The sequence below is a fragment of the Carcharodon carcharias genome, chromosome 2, assembly GCF_017639515.1.
Source record: "Carcharodon carcharias isolate sCarCar2 chromosome 2, sCarCar2.pri, whole genome shotgun sequence".
Classification (NCBI taxonomy): Eukaryota; Metazoa; Chordata; class Chondrichthyes; order Lamniformes; family Lamnidae; genus Carcharodon; species Carcharodon carcharias.
Window position 1 is genome coordinate 150,524,084 of NC_054468.1, and position 19,299 is coordinate 150,543,382.

The window sequence follows — 19,299 nt, forward strand, 5'->3', positions numbered from 1 at the left end:
GCCATCATTAGCACATCATTTAGCTAATATCACCACTGTCAACACCCCTTTGTCCTCTTTGTCTATGACATCTTTGCCAATCTCACCTTTGCCTCCACCTATCACTGGCCCTCTATTCAGCTCCACCTATCCCACCCCCCTTAAACAGCTCATATTTCACCTCATTTCTATATTTCCTTAGTTCTGATGAAGAGTCATACGGACTCAAAACATTAACTCTGTCTTCCTCTGCACAGATGCTGTCGGACCTGCTGAGTTTTCCCAGCTATTTTTGTTTATTTCTGAGAAATTTGCAGTTGAGGCATTGCTTAAACAGGAGCTACTGTCGGTCAGAGAGCACAAGGGTGATGGGTGAACAGGAATTTAGTGCAATTTAAGACACGGATAACAGTGCTTTGGATGATTTCAATTTTACGGAGGGTAGAACGTAAGAGGCTAGATAAGAATGCATTAGAATAGTTGTTCAGAGGTAATAGAAGGCATGGATGAGGGTTTCAGCAGATGAAATGAGGTGGGGTAAAGTCAGACAGTGTTATGATGGGGAAAAATGCGGCCTTAATGTTGGCACGAATATATTGGCATCTCAGCTCAGTGTGACACCGAGGTTGTGACTAGTTTGGTTCAACTTCACACTTGTCAGTGAGAAGGGGAGAAGAATGGGATTGATGGTTAGGGAATTGAGTTTGTGGTGGGGACTTCAGTCTTCCCAATACTTAATTGGAAGAAATTTCTGCTCATCCAGTGGATGGATCAGTGAAGTGATTGAAGAGCTGGGTGTCAGCAGCCTTAAAGCCATTTTCAAACTGACCTGATTTTGGATGATTTCAGAATGGCATGTAGATATGAAATTAGGGGACCATCTGAACCTTTGGGAAACATAATTAAATGTGTGGAAGCAGAAGAGAAATCATTAATTAATCCATTGGTAATGATTAGATAAGTAAAACTGAAATCGTGTGATTCAGCTGGCTGGTGGAGAAATATTATAGAGATGTGGTCAAACATGTCAAAGGTTGCAGACTGGTTGAGAATGTGTTATAGTCTTGCCATTACTATCCCTTAGAAAATACTTATTCTAAAGAATTATTATTAAATCCATTTCATTGGTGGATATTAGGAGTTCTTTTTTTGTTTCCTCCTTCCTTAGGAAGAACCTGGAATGGCCTGGCTAAGATGAAGAACTGGCCATTTCGTGAAATGCTGTTGTGAAACCAGGTCTTTGCACTCCTTGTGGCAGCTTGTTAGCCATGTTTGTACAAATTTCTTGAGTGCTGAATTAACAATCCTAGTTGATTTTTAATCCAGAGTGGTTTAATATGCTTTAACTAAAACAAACAGTAATCTTCTGTTTTTTTGTTAAATTTTGTAGGTTGAAGCAGTCAGTGTTTCAGTCCAGGACTCCAGTGCCTTGGTGCAGAGGAGCACCTTGGATCTCATTCTGTTCTGTTTCCCTTTTCATCTGTTTCAGGTAAAAAATAATATAATGAGCAAATCTAGAAATGTAACTAATGGCGCTGTTACACATAGTTGTAATATGCAGGGTATTCAGATTGAGTTGTAGAGTTTTACAATACAGAGGAATACTTTGGCCAGCTCTTAAAGAACTATGTACTTAGTCCTATTACCCTGCCATTTTCCTGTACCCTTTTTTAAAAAAGAGAGTTACTTGCAAATGAGGAAGCCTTTAAGTGACATGACTATATTACTGAATGATGGGTTAAATTAACTTACTGAATGATGGTTAAATAGTACTTCTATTTTCAGGAACCTAGAATTGTTGCTTATGAATTAAATGGTAACTTATCATACAACATTTCATTTTGATTAGTTTAATAATCCTCTGTACTGTTGCTCACAGTGTAGATAGTTGAATTAGGGCAATGATTGTCATGTTGGAATAAAAATAATTGGTAACCATTTTTTCAGTTTATGGTATAATTCCATGCCAAAGACAAGCACGAAACAAATTAAACAAATACAAAAAGTGTGGATACTGTGTATATTAAAGAGGATAAAACCCCTGACCCAGATGGATTGCACCTATGAATATTAAAAGAAGTTACAGAAGAGATAGCAGAGGCACTATTACATATTTGTAGAAACTCATTAAAAAAGGGACTAATGCTAGGGCACTGGTGAAAAGCTCATGTGATTACTATATTTAAAAAGGTAAGTGGAACAAGTCCAGGGAACCTTATAGCTTAACTTTGAGTGATAGGAAACATATTGAAATGTTTACTCAAAGATGTAAAAACACCTAGAAGCTGTAAATAAAATAATCACAAATTTCAAAGGGATGATCACTTTTGACCAACCCTATTGAATTCTTTGAAGAAGAAACAAAGAGTAGACAGGGGTAATGTAGTAGATTTTCAAAAAATGTTGATAAGGTACCATGTGGTAAATTCATGAGGCCAGGGGACAAGTAGCTGAATGGTTAGCAAACTGCCTATAAAATAGAAAAGAAAGTGTAGGGGTTAAAGGTAGTTACTCAGGCTGGCAAGAGGTAAGAAGTGATGTTCCGCAGGAATTGCTACCAGGGTGGCTGCTGTTTACAATTTACTTCATTGACTTGAACTCTGGAATCGGAATAGAATTCCAGTTTTTGTGGAAGCACCAAATTGGGGCATACAGTTAATACTGAGGGAGACGGCAACAAAATGCAGGAAGATATTAATACAAACTTGCAGAATGGGCAAGTACATGGCAACTAAATTTCAATATGGATAACTACGATACTGCATTCTGGTAGGAAGAATAAGGGGGCTTTGATCATAAGTCTAAGTAGAATAGAGGTGCAAGGGGATCTAAGGGTATAGATACACAAATCAGTAAGCAGAGCAAAGATGGTTAGTAAGACCATTTAAAAAACAAACAAGTACTGGGGTTCATTTCTAGGCAAACATAATTAAAAAGCAGAGATATTCTATTAAACTTGTGTAGAATCTTGGTGAGACCACACTTATTGTGCACAGTTCTGCTTTCCATATTATAAAAAAGGACATGGAGGCATTAGTTAAGGTGCAGAAAAGATTCAGAAGGATGATGCCAGAACTGAGAGGATATACTTATTAAGAGAGGCTGAACAGCCTGGTATATTTTTCTGTAGAATAGAGAAAGCTGAAGGTAACCTAGAGGCCATAAATATAAGATAATCACTAATAAGTTCAAGAGGGAATTCAGAAGAAATTTATTTCCCCAAAGAGGGATAAGAACGTGGAACAAGCTACCACAAGAAGTGGTTTAGGTGAATAGCTTCCTATTTAATAGGAAGTTAGATAAGTACAAGAGGAAGAAAGGAATCGAATGATGTGTTTGGATGCAGATGGGCAAGAGGAAGCTCGTGTGTAGCATAGACCACTTGCATTGAATGGCCTGTTTCTGTACTGTAGACTGTAGGGGGAGGCAATGACGTAGTGGCATTGTCACTGGACTAGTAATCCAGAGACCCAGGGTTCGAATCCCACCACAACAGATAGTGGAATTTGAATTCAGTAAAAAAATCTGGAATTAAAAGTCCAGTGATGACCATGAAACCGTTGTCGATTATTGTGAAAACCCATCTGGTTCTCTAATGTCCTTTTAGGGAAGGAAATCTGTCGTCTTTACCTAGTCTAGCCCATATGTGACTCCAGCCCCACAGCAATGTGGTTGACTCTTAAATGCCCTCTGAAGTGGCCTAGCAAGTTGTAACAAAGACACAAAAAAGAAATGAAACCGGATGGACCACTCGGCATCGACCTAGGCACCGGAAACAACCACGGCAACCTCATCTCTGTTGACCCTGCAAAGTCCTTCTTACTAATCTCTGGGGGCTAGTGCCAAAATTGGGAGAGCTTTCTCACAGACTAGTCAAGCAACAGCCTGACATAGCCATCCTCACTGAATCATATCTTACAGATAATGTCACTGGGTATGTCCTGTCCCACCGGCAGGACAGACCCAGCAGAGGTGGCAGCACAGTTGTATACAGTCGAGAGGGAGTTGCCTTGGGAGTCCCCAACATCGAGTGACTGATTACCACATACTGCCCTCAGTGCTCCTCCATGTTGAACATCACTTGGAGGAAGCACTGAGGGTGGCAAGGGCGCAGAATGTTCCCTGGGTGGGGGCTTCTTCACCACCGTGCCTGCCGCAGATGCATCTGTACATGACAGTATCAGTAGGAGTGACCACTTCACAGTCATTGTGGAGATGATGTTCCGCCTTCACCACATTTCTATATTCCTTTAGTTCGGATGAAGAGTCATACGGACTTGAAACGTTAACTGTGTTCCCCTCTGCAGGTGCTGTCAGACTTGATGAGTTTCTCCAGGTATTTTTGTTTTTGTTCCCTCAATATCCTGTTGTGCGGCACTACGACCGTGCTAAATGGATGTGCTAAACAGATCTAGCAACTCAACACTGGGCATCCATGAGGTGCTGTGGGCCATCAGCAGCAGCAGAATTGTACTCAAACACAATCTAACCTCATGGCCCGGCATGTCCCCCACTCTACCATTGCCATCAAGCCAGGGAATCAACCCTGGTTTAATGAAGAGCGCAGGAGGGCATGCCAGGAGCAGCACCCGGCATACCTAAAAATGAGGTGTCAACCTGGTGAAGCTATAAAAAAACAGGACTACTTGCCTGCCAAACAGCATAAGCAGCAAGTGATAGATAGAGCTAAGTGGTCCCACAGCCAACAGATCAGATCTAAGCTCTGCAATCCTGCCACATCCAGTCATGAATGGTGGTGGACAATTAAACAACTCACTGGAGGAGGAGGCTCCACAAATACCCCCAACCTCAACGATGGGAGGAGCTCAGCACATCAGTACAAAAGATAAGGCTGAAGCATTCGCAACAATCTTCAGTCAGAAACGCCGAGTGGATGATCCATTTCGGCCTCCTCCGGAGGTCCCCAGCATCACAGATGCCAGTCTTCAACCAATTCGATTCACTCCATGTGATATCAAGAAACGGCTGAAGACGCTGGACACTGCAAAGGCTATGGGCCCTGACAACATTCCAGCAATAGTACTGAAGACTTGTGCTCCAGAACTTGCCGTGCCCCTAGCCAAGCTGTTCCAGTACAGCTACAACATTAGCATCTACCTGGCTATGTGGAAAATTGCCCAGGTATGTCCTGTACACAAAAAGCAGGAAAACTCCAACCCGGCCAATTACTGCCTCATCAGTCTACTCTCTATCATCAGTAAAGTAATGGAAGGGGTCATCAACAGTGCTATCAAGTGGCACTTGCCTACTGATGCCCAGTTTGGGTTCTGCCAGGGCCACTCAGTTCCTGACCTCATTACAGCCTTGGTTCAAACATGGACAAAAGAGCTGAACTCCCGAGGTGAGAGTGACTGCCCTTGACATCAAGGCAGCATTTGACTGAGTGTGGCATCAAGGAACCCTAGCAAAACTGGAGTCACTGGGAATCAGGGGGAAAACTCTCCGCTGGTTAGAGTCATACTTAAGATAAAGGAAGATGGTTGTGGTTGTTTGGAGGTCAGTCATCTCAGCTTCAGGACATCACTGCAGGAGTTCCTCAGGGTGTCCTAGGCCCAACCATCTTCAGCTGCTTCATCAATGACATTCCTTCCATCATTAGGTCAGAAGTGGGGATGTTTGCTGATTGCACGATGTTCAGTATTCGTAACTCCTCAGATACTGAAGCAGTCCATGTCCAAATGCAGCAAGATCTGGACAATATCCAGGCTTGGGCTGACAAGTAGCAAGTAACATTTGCGCCACACAAGTGTCAGGCAATGACCATCTCCAACAAGAGAGAATCCAACCATCACCCCTTGATGTTCAATGACATTACCATCACTGAATCCTCCACTATCAACATCCTGGGGGTTACCATTGACCAGATACTGAACTGGACTAGCCATATAAATACTATGGCTACAAGAGCAGGTCAGAGGCTAGGAATTGTGCAACTTGCCTCCTGACTCCCAAAGCCTGTCCACCATCTACAAGGCACAAGTCAGGAGTGTGATGGAATACTCCCCATTTACCTGGATGAGCGCAGCCCCTAGAACACTGAAGAAGCTGGACACCATCCAGGACAAAGCAGTTTGCTTGATTGGCACCACATCCACAAACATTCACTCCCTTTACCACTGACGCACAGTAGCAGCAGTGTGTACCATCTACAAGATGCACTGTAGGAGCTCACCAAGGCTCTTTAGACAGCACCTTCCAAACCCATGACCACTACCACCTAGAAGGACAAGGGCAGCAGATAGATGGGAACACCCACCACCTGGAAGTTCTCCTCCAAGTCACTCACCATCCTGACTTGGAATTGTATCGCCGTTCCTTCACAGTTGTTGGGTCAAAATCACAGAATCTCACAGTGCATAAGAGGCCCATCGAGTCTGCACTGATACGTGATAAACACCTGACCTACCTACCTAATCCCATTTACTAGCACTTGGCCCATAACCTTGAATGTTATGATGTGCCAAGTGTTCATCCAGGTACTTTTTAAAGGATGTGAGGCAACCCGCCTCCACCACCCTCCCAGGCAGTGCATTCTGGACCGTCACCACCCTCTGGGTAAAAAAGTTTTCCCTCACATCTCCCCTAAACCTCCTGCCCCTCACCTTGAACTTGTGTCCCCTCGTGACTGACCCTCCAATTAAGGGGAACAGCTGCTCCCTATCCACCCTGTCCATGCCCCTCATAATCTTGTACAACTCGATCAGGTCGCCCCTCCGTCTTCTCTGCTTCAATGAAAACAACCCAAGTCGATCCAACCTCTCTTCGTAACTTAAATGTTTCATCCCGGGCAACATCCTGGAGCTAACTTCCTAACAGCACTGTGGGTGCACCTACACCATATGGACTTCAGCGGTTCAAGAAGGCAGCTCGCCACCACCTTCTCAAGGGCAACTAGGGGGGATGGGCAATAAATGCTGCCCTAGCCAGTGAAGCCCACATCTCGTGAATGAATAAAATAAAGACTATGTAATTCCATGTTTGTTGAATATATGAGTTATTTTAATTTTGAAGTACAGTCAGTGTTTTGAAGGTTATAGTGACAACTGTTTTGCATTTGGCAAAGCCCACAAACAGCAATTAGGTTCCATGACCATTTGATTTACTTGTGATGCCTGAGGAAAGATTGTTGACAAGGACCTTAGGAGACCTGCCAGCTGAAAAAATAGTGTCATGAGATTTTTAACTTTTACCTGAACTGGCAAATAGAACCAGTTTAATGTATCATCTGAAGGACAGAACCTCCAAAAATTTAAATTTCCAGTTTTGCAGTGGAGTGTTAGCCTAGATTAAGTGTTCAGGGTCTCCAGCTTGAATGCGCAGCCAATATCATGTCAGCCAAATAGCAGGAGGACACCCGCAAAATATGGATAAAGAACAATATATTTTGGGCTCTCTGATTTTGAAGCTAGGACTGGAAATGCTAGGAACATCTTTCAGCATCAAACCTCACCTCTCCCCCCACCCCCCCCATTTAATGGAAATGCTTTTTCTTCTCATTTTTCTTATTAGGCCACTCGCCCAGATATGATACAGATTCTGTCTGCAGCTCTGCACGTAGTACTTCGGCGAGATATGTCTCTCAACCGTAGACTTTATGCATGGCTTCTTGGTGAGTTAGGATCATTCAGATATACATGTGCTTAAAATGGCAAATGCATTTAGCTCAGAAAGCTGTGTCAGAGTTAAAAGAGCCCGAGAAGGGCAAGACTGAGAGCGGAATCGGAAATTAAAAGAGCGTGAGAAGGTGTGAGATTGAGAGTGGATTCAGAGAATTAAAAGAGCATGAGAAGGAGCGAGACTGAGTGTGGAGCCGGGAATTTAAAGAGCGTGAGAAGGGACGAGACCTGGAGCGGAGCCGGTGAGTTAAAAGAGCACGAGAAGGGGCAAGACTGAGATCAACACAGAAAATTGTAGAATACATAAGAATTATTCTAAATTAAGATAATTACAATAAATTAGTAAATACTGTCTGCACTTGAGTGCTGCTTTGCGCTGCATTAGAATGCTTCAGTTGGAGTTTGGTGAGAGAGGGAAAGAGGTGATCATTTCATTTTCTGCCTTTCCTCTGTAAGAAGAGTGGCAGCCTTGGTAAGTTGGACCTGGTAAGTATTTCTTCTTCCTTAATATTCTCTAAATGAGAGGAAGTAAAAGTAAAGGGAGTAATTTGAAGGTAACTTCAAATGGAATGCCGCTCCTGTGCGATGTGGGAAGCCAGGGACATTTCCAGTGTCCAGGGCAACCATGTGTGCAGCAAGTGTCTCCACTGCAGCTACTCGAAATCAGTGTTTCGGAGCTGGAGCTGCACCTGGAATCACTGTGGAGCATCCACAAGGATGAGATCTTTGTGGATAGCATGTACAGTGAGATAGTCACACCACAGGTAAAGAGTGCATAGGCAGAAAGGGAACAGGTGAGTGCCAGCCAGAGTGAAAGCACTAGACAGGTAGTGCAGGAGTCCCCTAGGTCTATCACCCTCTCCAACAGATTTTCCGTTTTGGCTACTGCTTGGGGAGATGGTTTCTCAGAGGAATGCAGCAGGAGCAGGTCCGTGGCACCACGAGTGGCTCAGCTGCACAGTGTAGGGGAAAAAAGAGTGGGAGAGCAATAGTGATAGGAGATTCTATCGTAAGGGAAACAGATAGATGTTTCTGCGGCTGCAAACTTGAGAGCAGGATGGTATGTTGCTTTCCTGGTGCCAAGGTCAAGGATGTCACTGAGCGACTGCAGGACATTCTGAAGGGGGAGGGCCAACAGCCAGGGATTGTGGTCCATATTGGTGCCAACGTCGTCGGTAAAAAGAGGGATGAGGTCCTGAAAGCAGAATATAGGGAACTAAGAATTAAATTAAAAAGCAGGTCCTCAAAGGTAATAATCTCAGGATTACTCCCAGTGCCACTTGCTAGCGAGATCAGGAATAGCCAAATAGACCAGATGAATGCGTGGCTGGAGAGATGGGGTAGGAGGGAGGGATTTAGATTCCTGAGGCATAGAGACCAATTCTGGCCAAGATGGGACCTGTACAAGCTGGAAGGGTTGCATGCCAGCAGGACCGGGCCCAGTATCCTTGCATGGGTATTCGTTAGTAGTTTGGGGGAGGGTTTAAACTGGATTGGCAGGGGGATGGGAACCTGAGCAGGGAAACACAAGAGAGGGAAATGAGGATAGGAATGAAAGACAGAAAAGTAGAAAGCAAAAGTGGAAGGAAGAGGAAACAAGGGATAGCAACAAATAGGGCTATAGTACAAAAAAAAGTGTCAAAATGATAACAAGACAAGTCTAAAAGGCACGATATCTGAATGCACAGAGCATTTGCAATAAGGTAGACAAATTAACAACGCAAATAGATGTATACGGGTACAATATGATTGTATTACGGAGACATGGCTGCAGGGTGACCAAGGCTGGAAACTGAATATCCAATGGTACTCGATGTCTAGGACAGACAGGCAGAAAGGAAAAGGAGGTGGTGTGGCATTGTTAGTTAAGGATAAAATCAATGTAATAGTGAGAGAGGATATTGGCTCAGAAAATCTAGATGTAGAATCAGTCTGGGTGGAGCTAAGAAGCAACAAAGGGTGGAAAACATTAGAGGGAGTTGTCTTAAAGGCCTCCAAACAGTAATGATATTGGGGAGGACAGCATTAAACAGGAAATTAGAGACGCATGTCTCTACATGTGCTACAGTAATCATGGATGACTTTAACCTCCATATAGACTGGGCAAACAAAATTAGCAATGATACTGTGGTGGATGAATTCCTGGAGTGTGTATGAGATGGTTTTTAGATCAGTATGTCGAGGAACTGACTAGGGAACAGGCTATCCTAGATTTGGTATTGTGCAATGAGAAGGGTTTAATTAATAATTTTGTTGTGTGGGGTCCTTCAGGGAACATTGACTATAACGTCATAAAAATTCTTCATTAGGATGAAAAGTGTAGAAGTCCAATCCAAAATTAGGGTCCTAAACCTTGACAAGGTCAAGTACAAAGGTATGAGGCATGAGTTGGCTAAGATAGATTGGGGAACTTCATTAATTGAAGTCAGCATAAATTCCTCAGGTGAATAGACAATGGCTAATGTTTAAAGAACGAATGTATGCATTGCAACAGTTATACATTCCTTTCTGGTGCAAAAACACAACAGGAGAAGTGGCCAAACCATGGCTAACAAAAGAAATTAAGGATAGTATTAGATCCAAAGAGGAGTCATATAAAGTTACTAGAAAAAAGTAGTAAGCCTGAGGATTGGGAGCAGTTTAGAATTCAGCAAAGGAGGACCAAGAGATTGATTAAGAGGGGAAAGATAGAGTATGAGAGTAACCTTGCAAGGAACATAAAAGCAGACTGTAAAAGCTTCGATAAGTATGTAAAAAGAGAAAGATTAGTGAAGACAAGTGTATGCCCTTTAACAGTTTTAAATGGGGAAATTTATAATAGAAAACAAGTAAATGGCAGAGCAATTAAACAACTACTTTAGTTCTGTCTTCGTGGAGGAAGACACAAATAACTTCCCAGAAATACTAGGGAACCAAGGGTCTAGTGAGAAGGAGGAATTGAAAGAAATTAGCATTACTAAAACAATAGTGCTGGAGAAATTAATGGGAGTGAAAGCCAATAAATCCCCAGGCCATGATCATCTACATCCCAGGGTACTAAAGGAGGTGGCCATGGAAATCGTGGATGCATTGGTCATCATCTTCCAAAATTCTGTTGATTCTTGAACAGTCCCGGCAGATTGGAGAGTTGCAAATGTAACCCCACTATTTAAAAAAGGAGGGAGGGAGAAAACAGTGAATTACAGACTGGTGAGTCTAACCTCAGTAGTAAGGAAAATGCTAGAGTCTATTATAAAGGATGTGATAACAGGACACTTAGAAAATATCAACAGGATTAGACAAAGTCAACATGGATTTGTGAAAAGGCAATCATGTTTGACAAACTTACTGGAGTCTTTTGAGGACATAACTAGCAGAATAGATAAGGGAGAACCAGTTGATGTGGTGTATTTGGATTTTCAGAAAGCTTTTGATAAAGTCCCACATATGAGGTTAGTGTGTAAAATTAAAGCGCATGGGTTTGGGGGTAATATATTGGCATGGATTGAGAATTAGTCAGCAGACAAGAAATAGTAGGAATAAATGGGTCTTTTTCGGAGCAGCAGAAGGTGCTTAGGACTCCAGCTATTTACAATATATATCAATGATTTGGATGAGGGAACCAAATGTAATATTTCCAAGTTTGCTGATGACATGAAACTTGGTGGAGTGTGAGCAATGAGGAGGGTATTAAGAGGCTTCAAGATGATTTGACAGGTTGAGTGAATGGGCAAATACATGGCAGGTGCGTTATAATGTGGATAAGTGTGAGGTTATCCATTTTGATAGGAAAAACAGAGTATTATGTAAACTGTGATAGATTGAGAAATGTTGAAGTACAAAAGGACCTGGGTGTCCTTGTACACCAATCACTGCAGCAAGCAGTTAAGGCAAATGGTATGTTGGCCATCATTGCGAGAGGACTTGAGTACAGGAGCAAGGATGTTTTACTGCAGCTATACAGGGCCTTGGTGAGACCACACCTAGAGTATTGTGTGTAGTTTTGGTCCCTTTACTTAAGAAAGGATATACCTGATTCCTAGAATAGCAGGATTGTTGTATGAGGAGAGATTAGGGTGCCTAGGCCTGTATTCACTAGAGTTTAGAAGAATGAGAGGAGATCTTATTGAAACATATAAAATTCTTACAGGGATGGACAGACTGGATGCAGGGATGATATTTCCTTTGGCTGGGGTAGGGGGGGGGCGGTCTAGAGCAATGGGTCACAGTCTCAGGATCTGGGGTAGGCCATTTGGGACTGAGATAAGAAGAAACTTCTTCACTCAGAGTGGTGAACCTGTGGAATTCTCTACCACAGAAGGCTGTGGAGGCTAAGTCACTGAATATATTTAAGAAGGAAATAGATTTCTGGACTCTAAAAGCGTCAAGGGGTATGGGGAGAGTGCAGGAGTTATGACAATGAGATAAAGGATCAGCCATGATATTGAATGGCGGTGCAGGCTCAAAAGGCCTAATGACCTACTCCTCATTTTTGATGTTTTTATGTTACTTATAGTATATGCTGTGCTTTACCTCTGGCAGGTTATATGCAACCCATAGGGAAATATTATGCATATTGGGGAAAGGTTTGCAGTTCAAATACTTGAAACTTTCATTGCTTGAGTAAACTAAATTTATTTATCTTAAGAAAGCACTCCATGATGGCTTAGAGTCATTTACGGTACAGAAAGGGGCCATTAGACTTATCGAGTCCATGCTGGCTCCCTACGGAGCAATCCAGTCAGTCCCAATCTTCCCCCTGCTTGTTCTCCATAGCCCTGCAAGTTTATTTCCTTCAAGTACCCATCTAATTTCCTTTTGAAATTATTGATTGTTTTCACTTCCTCCACCCTAGCGGGCAGCGAGTTCCAGGTCCATTTGCTGCACAAAAAAAGTTCCTCTTTACAAACCCCCTGCAGTTCTTCCCTAAAATTTTAAATCTGTGTTCCCTAGCCATTGTACTATCAGCTAATGGGAACAGTTTTTCCTTGTCTACTTTATCTAAGCCTTCCTTTTCCACAGATCTATCAAATCTTCCTTCAATCTTCTTTGCTCCAAGGAGAACAACCCCAGCTTTTCAAACCTAACCTTGTAACTACAATTCCGCATCCCTGGAATCATTCTGGTAAATTTCTTCTGCACCCTCTGAAGGACCTTCCTGAAGTGTAGTAAGCAGAATTGGATGCAATACTGTAGTTGTGGTCTAACCAGAGCTTTATAAATGTTCATCATAACTTCCCTGCTTTTGTACTCAATGCCCCTATTTATGAAGCCCAAAATCCCAGATGCTTTGCTGACGGCTCTCTCAATATAATAAAAGCAAAATACTGCGAATGCTGGAAATCTGAAACAAAAATTCATAAGGTCTAAAGAGTCATACGGACTCGAAATGTTAACTCTGTCTTTCCCTCCACAGATGCTGTCAGACCTGCTGAGATTTTCCAGCAATTTTTGTTTCTGTTTCACTCCCTCAGTATGTCCTGTCAGCTTCAAAGATCGATACATATTCACTCCCAGTTCACTCTGTCCCAGCACACACTTTTGAACTGTATCACTAATATTGAATTACAAGACCTGTGATGGTGCATTTGTTGGCTTAAGAACAGCAACTGCATATCTGGAATACGTTGCTCAAAATGGTGTATACCTCTTAAATGAATTGAAAATAGTCTATGTAATACACATTGATAAGCTTTTTGGATGGCTTGTATTGTCGCTATGAATAAGTTAATAACTTGAACAAGATTTATCAGTTCCTGCCTCTCAGCAGTGTTAGAATGTTGCCTATAAACTTAACTAGATGTCCACAACTACTGTTCAGAAAGTGACTGCACTGAGTTCAACATACAGAAGTCTTAATATATTATATGGACTATAGTCTATTTATGAAGACAATGTTACAGCTGTGTCTCCTGCACACTTATCTCTGTTGTCCCCTGAGGATCTACCTTTGGCTCCTTTCTATTTCTCACCTATATGCCCCTTGGCAACATCACCTGAAAACACAACGTTAATTTCCACATGTATGCAAATGTCGCCCAGCTCTACCTTAGCAGCACCTCTCAACCCCTCCACTGAGTCTAAATTGTAAGACTGCTTGTACAGAATATCTCCAGTTTAATCTTGGGAACAACAAAGCCAAACTTTGGTTCTGCCACAAATTTTGTTCCCTAGCCTATGACTCCATCCCTTGGCACCTGTTTGAGGCTGAACCAGATTGTTGTCATATTTGACACCAATGAACTTCCAACCATACATTTGTGCCATCATTAAGGCCTCCTATTTCAACCTCCATAACCACCTGACCCCTCCCTTGCCTCAGCTCACCTTTTCTAAACGTCATCCATGCCTTTGTTACTTCTATATTGACTATTCCAGTACACTCTTGGCAAGCCTTCCACATCCTACCCTTTGCAATTGTGATGTCATCCAAAATTCTGCTCCCACTTCCTAACCTGTACCAAATCCCGTTCACTCATTTCCCTGTTTTGCTGCTTACAGTGACTTCTGCTTAAGCAATACCTCAACTTTCAGACCCTCATACTTGTCTTCAAATCCATCCATGGGCTCACCCTTCCCTACCTCTGTGCTCTCCCGCATCACAACTGCCACAACTTTTCGGGATATTTGTATTCCCCTAATTCTGGCCTCTTGGGCATCCCCAATTTTAATCACTCTGCCATTGGTGGACAGTCTTTCAGTTACCTAGCCCCTGAGCTCTGGAATTCATCCCTAAACCCCTCTGCCTCTCGACCATGCTTTCTCCTTTAAGGCGCTCCTTAAAAACGACCTCTCACAAAGTTTTTGATAATCTGTGTGGCTTATTGTGATATTTTATTTTATAAAGATCCTGTGAAGTGCCTTGGGACATTTAATCATGCTAAAAGTGCTATTGTTATGATCCCAACGAAAAAACAATGGAAAAGATTTCACTCTTTTAACTGTAACAATCAAACCAAAATCAGCATGAATTAAACATGTATCAACAGGCAAATCACAGTCAATAAATTATAAATTACACATAGCAGATACTAATATAGTTCTCACAGGTTAATCAGGCAGTACACACAGCATATATGGCACCAGTTTCAACTATAAAATCCTTCAAAACTCTGATTTTCAGGTAGAGTTCTAGCCCCTTTCCTTCACAGATTCAGCCACCAATTGTCATCAGACAGTAACTCCCCTTCAAACCGAGTTCCATGGGTGAAACCTTTAACAAAACGGCACACTTCTCCAGAACCTCTTCAGCTCTGCTCATGATGGTCTTGATAGCATGGATCCACCAGTATCAGCTTTATCTGGACCTTCAGTGACAATCCTGGTCAATCAGTTACTTAAACAGCAGCAGCAACTTAGTTATTGTCAAACACCCGCTCCTAGATCTAGTCGTCTTGTTATTCTTCATCAGTTCTGCCACCAACTTCTTCAGAAGCCTGGTCACATGGGCCAGTTTTTGTGTCACACCCTGGATCATGTGGGCCTGTTTTACGCCCTTTTGAGGCTGAAGTTGTGCTGGGAGAACTGGCTGCTGGTCCCCACTTGCACCTGAAACCTCACTCAGCAAAATACCCATTCGTTCCAGAATGGCATCACTGTCAATGTTGCTGGGCCCCAGGGCAGGGTCCAGTACAGGCAGCTACCATTGCTGCCCCTGGCTGCTCGCAGCCCAATCCAGCACATAAGGCCTGCAGTTGACCCGCTCGAACCAACTCCACACAAAATGGTGCCTGACACCATCACACTATATAAATATAAAGTATTCTTGAGAAGTCTATTATGTTTCTGAGATTTGCATAGTTCTGTGATGTTTATAGAATAGATGTTAATTGTATAATGTACACAACTGTTTTTATGTAGTTTATTATAATGAGAGTAAGGATTATAAATGAATTACAAAGGAAGAGTGTTTGTAAATTTAAATGATTAATGTTTGGTGTAAGTGATATTGTCCTCATGTAAGTTACCCACTTCATTCTTTTCAAATTTGTTGCAGTGGTTGTATCTTAGAAACATAGAAAATAGGAGCAGGAGCAGGTCATTCAGCCCTTCGAGCTTACTCCGCCATTCAGTATGATCATGGCTGATCCTGTATCTCAATGCCATGCTCCCATGCTCTCCCCATACCCATTGAAGCCTTTAGAGTTCAGAAATGTATCGATTTCCTTCTTAAGTATATTCAGTGACATAGCCTTCACAGCCTTCTGTGGTAGGGAAATAGAAACCTTGCTTTCAGGTTGGGAGATTCAAACTTTTTAAAAACGATCAAGTGTCCATATTGTTTTTTTAATGTATTGAAAGAAAGAAAGATTTGCATGTATATAGTGCCTTTCACAACCTCTGGAAGTCTAAATGCGCTTGCAGACTATGATGTACTTTTGAAGGGAGTTTAGTCACTGTTGTAATGTAGGAAATGCGGCAGCCAGTATGTGCACAGGAAGCTCCTAAAAATGGATAATGACTCAGATAATCTGTTTTGTTTGTGATGTTGCTTGAGGGATAAATATTAGCCATATAATAGCCATAGGAAGAACTTCAGTTCTTCAAAATAGCGTTACAAGATTTTTTACTTTCACCTGAGAGGTCGGAAGGGGCCTTTGTTTGAAAGACAGCATCTCTGACAGTGCAGCACTCCCTCAGTACAGCTCTCCCTCAGTCTTGATTTTTGTGCTGAACTTCTGGAGTGTGATTTGAACTCACAATCTTCTGACTCAGAACAAAACTGCTACTGAATCATGGTTGGCAATTGTTTTAAGACTGAAAGCATACATAGATTGTAAGCTGGAAGTGAGATTCAGTACTTAGAGTGTGAGTAGAAGTAGATGTTACTTTAACCTGCTAATGGCCAAGGAATTTGCATAAGTTAGATTATTATTGCTTTAACAAAATAAATGTGACTTCTCTTTTGCTTTCTTTAAATGGATTACCATTTGGTAAGTAAAAAAATTCTTGCTTTGGAAAGATCAGCTAAAAGCTACAATAGACAAATAAGTACTTTTCATTTGTATGCACGTTAATGTCCCTATTCTTCCTTCAATTTATTTAGGATTCGATAACAATGGTTGTGTTGTAGGCCCCAGAAGCACCAGGCACAGCAATCCAGAGGAACATGCAATCTATTATTTTAATAACTTTTCCAAGGATCTCCTGATTCAGGTACAATAATTATTCCAATCTTTGTAGATTCTTGTCACTCTTTGTAATTTTCTACATTAAGATTTGTAACAATGACTGACTTTAATTGGTAAAGCTAGCTTGGGATTATTTAAATGTTTGTGGTCAAAATTTGGTATTCTTGGACTGCATACATAACTACATGTTCAACAAGGAATGATAAAGACAGAAAATGATGGAAAAATTCAGCAGGTCTAACAGCATCTGTGGAGAGAAAGACAGAGTTAACACTTCGAGTCTGTATGGCTCTTCAGAGCTCTGAAGAAGAGTCATATGGACTCGAAATGTTAACTCTGTCTATCTCTCCACAGATGCTGTTAAACCTGAGTTTTTCCAGCATTTTCTGTTTTTGTTTCAGATTTCCAGCATCTGCAGTATTTTGCTTTTATCTAAGGAATGATAGCGTGTCAGATCTAGTTAAGAATAAACATGCAGAAAAAGTTAGCAACCTAAAGATAAAGGGAACATTTCAAAACTAATGACCAGAATCTAACAAGGTTCATGTTGAAAATCGATGAGAAGATGATTTGTCAAAGATCAAGGTGTTCAATTGGGAATTAACGATTTCAAGGTGGACCAGAAGTAGGAAAGGTTTAAATGAGAGAAACAAAGTACAGGGCTTTTAAAAAATCTGCTGGAAGCCAAGGGGATGCATCAAAACATAAACTTCCATGAATAGAGATTAGAACAAAACTGGCATTAAATAAAGGTATATGATAAATATGTGTTGTGGGGATGATAGAAAACAAACAGTAATAACATGTATAAATGGGAAATCAAGAAAAGTTTAAAGGCCAGGGATAAATAGCAAGGCATGTAAAAAGATTAAAAGGTTTTTGGTAGTATTAGTGGTAACACTGTTATCCCAGAGCTTTATTGCAGAGTCCTGCCGAAGTCAATGGATATTTGAATGGCCCCGCGGTGGGGCCGGAAAATCCCAGCCTTGAGCACATTATCCAGTTTGACACTTCAGTACAATACTGCAATGTTGGTGGTGCTGTCTTTTGGTTGAGATGTCAAATCAATGCCCTATTTCTTAGTTGTATTTAGAGGCACTAATCAAAATGAGTGGAGGAATTCTCCCAGTATCTGAGCTAACATCACTAAAACAGATTATCTGGCCATGTACCTTATAGCTGTTGTGTTTCCCCACATTATAATAGACATTACAGCTCTGAGGTGTGATCAGAGAGGGGTTGGGGAACACTGGGGGAGAATTCCACAAGAACTTGGAGTCTGTCTGTGGCATTTTAATCCTACCACCAAATTAGAATGAAACTTCCAGATTTGATGTAAGTATGCATGTCAGCAGGCATGATGTGAACCTGCATGAGACAATCACAATGCAAATCCAAGGATGGAATTTGGAGGAGGAACTAGCAAGTTGAACCAAGAGAAGGTGACATTCCAACATACTCGACAGCTGTTCCTTGATTTAATGATTTGTTATTTGATGCACCTCTGTGTACAGTGAGGCATCAGAACGAGGTACTCCTCCCCAGCAACAGGAGGAAGAAACACATTGCTATAACAAAGAGGCTGCAGCTGGAGGTGGCTGAAGGGATAAGCAGCAGGAACATAGAGCCACCCTCCTTGAATCAGTGCAGGATGCACTCTAATGACCTAGCCATTCAGGTAAGGTGAGTACAGTTACACTTTACCTTTTGTGCACTTGACCTCCCCCTATCACCACCTCTCAGCCATCCCGCTAGGGCCTTTCGCTCCTCGTGTCGCTCCTCCCACTCCTTTCTTCACATCCCCATTTACTCATCCACCATTGCTACTGATTTTGATCCTTTTACAATTTCCCAGTCACTTGTGTATGTTTTCCCCCTTTTCAGAAGAGAATACAGAACACGGGGGAAAGGGAGAGAATCAAAGGTGGGCTCCATTGATTTCCCATTTAACATCAGTAAAATAATGTGTTGAAGATCAGTGGCATTTCAGCACCCCTGATCATTGAATCTGGAGAGATTGGGACCTTCTAGTTACCTGATGATGCAATTAAATATTAGAGAGCCACATGCCATACACCACTCAGTCATATTGGCTTCATTTCACCAGTGAGTGAAATATGATTGTCTTCATAATGGCAGGGGAAGATCAAACAGAAAAAGAAAGCGTATGATAGGCACAAAGATTACTGCAGATAGCCTAGATGAATATAGGAAGTGCAGGGAAGAAGTAAAAAAGGAAATAAGGAAATCAAAGAGAGGGCATGAAAAAAGATTAGCAAGTAAAGTTAAAGATAACCAAGATGTTTTACCAATACATTAATGCTAAAAGGTTAGCTAAGGAAAAAGTGGGACCTATCAGAGATGAAGATGGAAACTTGTGTGTAGATGCAGAGGCTGTGGGAAAGGTTTTGAATGAATATTTTGTGTCCGTGTTTACAAAAGAAAAGGAGAAAGTAGATATAGTAGTCCAGGAGAAACACTGTGAGATATTGGATGGGATAGTTATAGAGAGGAAGTACTCGAAGGGTTGAAGTCCTTAAAAGTCGATAAGTCACCAGGACCAGATGGATTGC

At 41.8% G+C, this 19,299-nt stretch overlaps 1 protein-coding gene across 3 annotated transcripts in view; it reads left to right on the plus strand.

Moving 5' to 3' along the window:
- The window catches only part of dop1a (DOP1 leucine zipper like protein A), a 355,194-nt gene that overhangs the window by 48,688 nt on the left and 287,207 nt on the right, over positions 1 to 19,299 (plus strand). For all 3 annotated transcript variants that reach the window (XM_041213315.1, XM_041213322.1, XM_041213331.1), the window contains exons 6-8: positions 1,370 to 1,468; positions 7,510 to 7,609; positions 16,642 to 16,751. In XM_041213315.1, the coding sequence (XP_041069249.1) occupies positions 1,370 to 1,468; positions 7,510 to 7,609; positions 16,642 to 16,751 (309 nt within the window). The remainder of the gene's footprint in view (positions 1 to 1,369; positions 1,469 to 7,509; positions 7,610 to 16,641; positions 16,752 to 19,299) is intronic.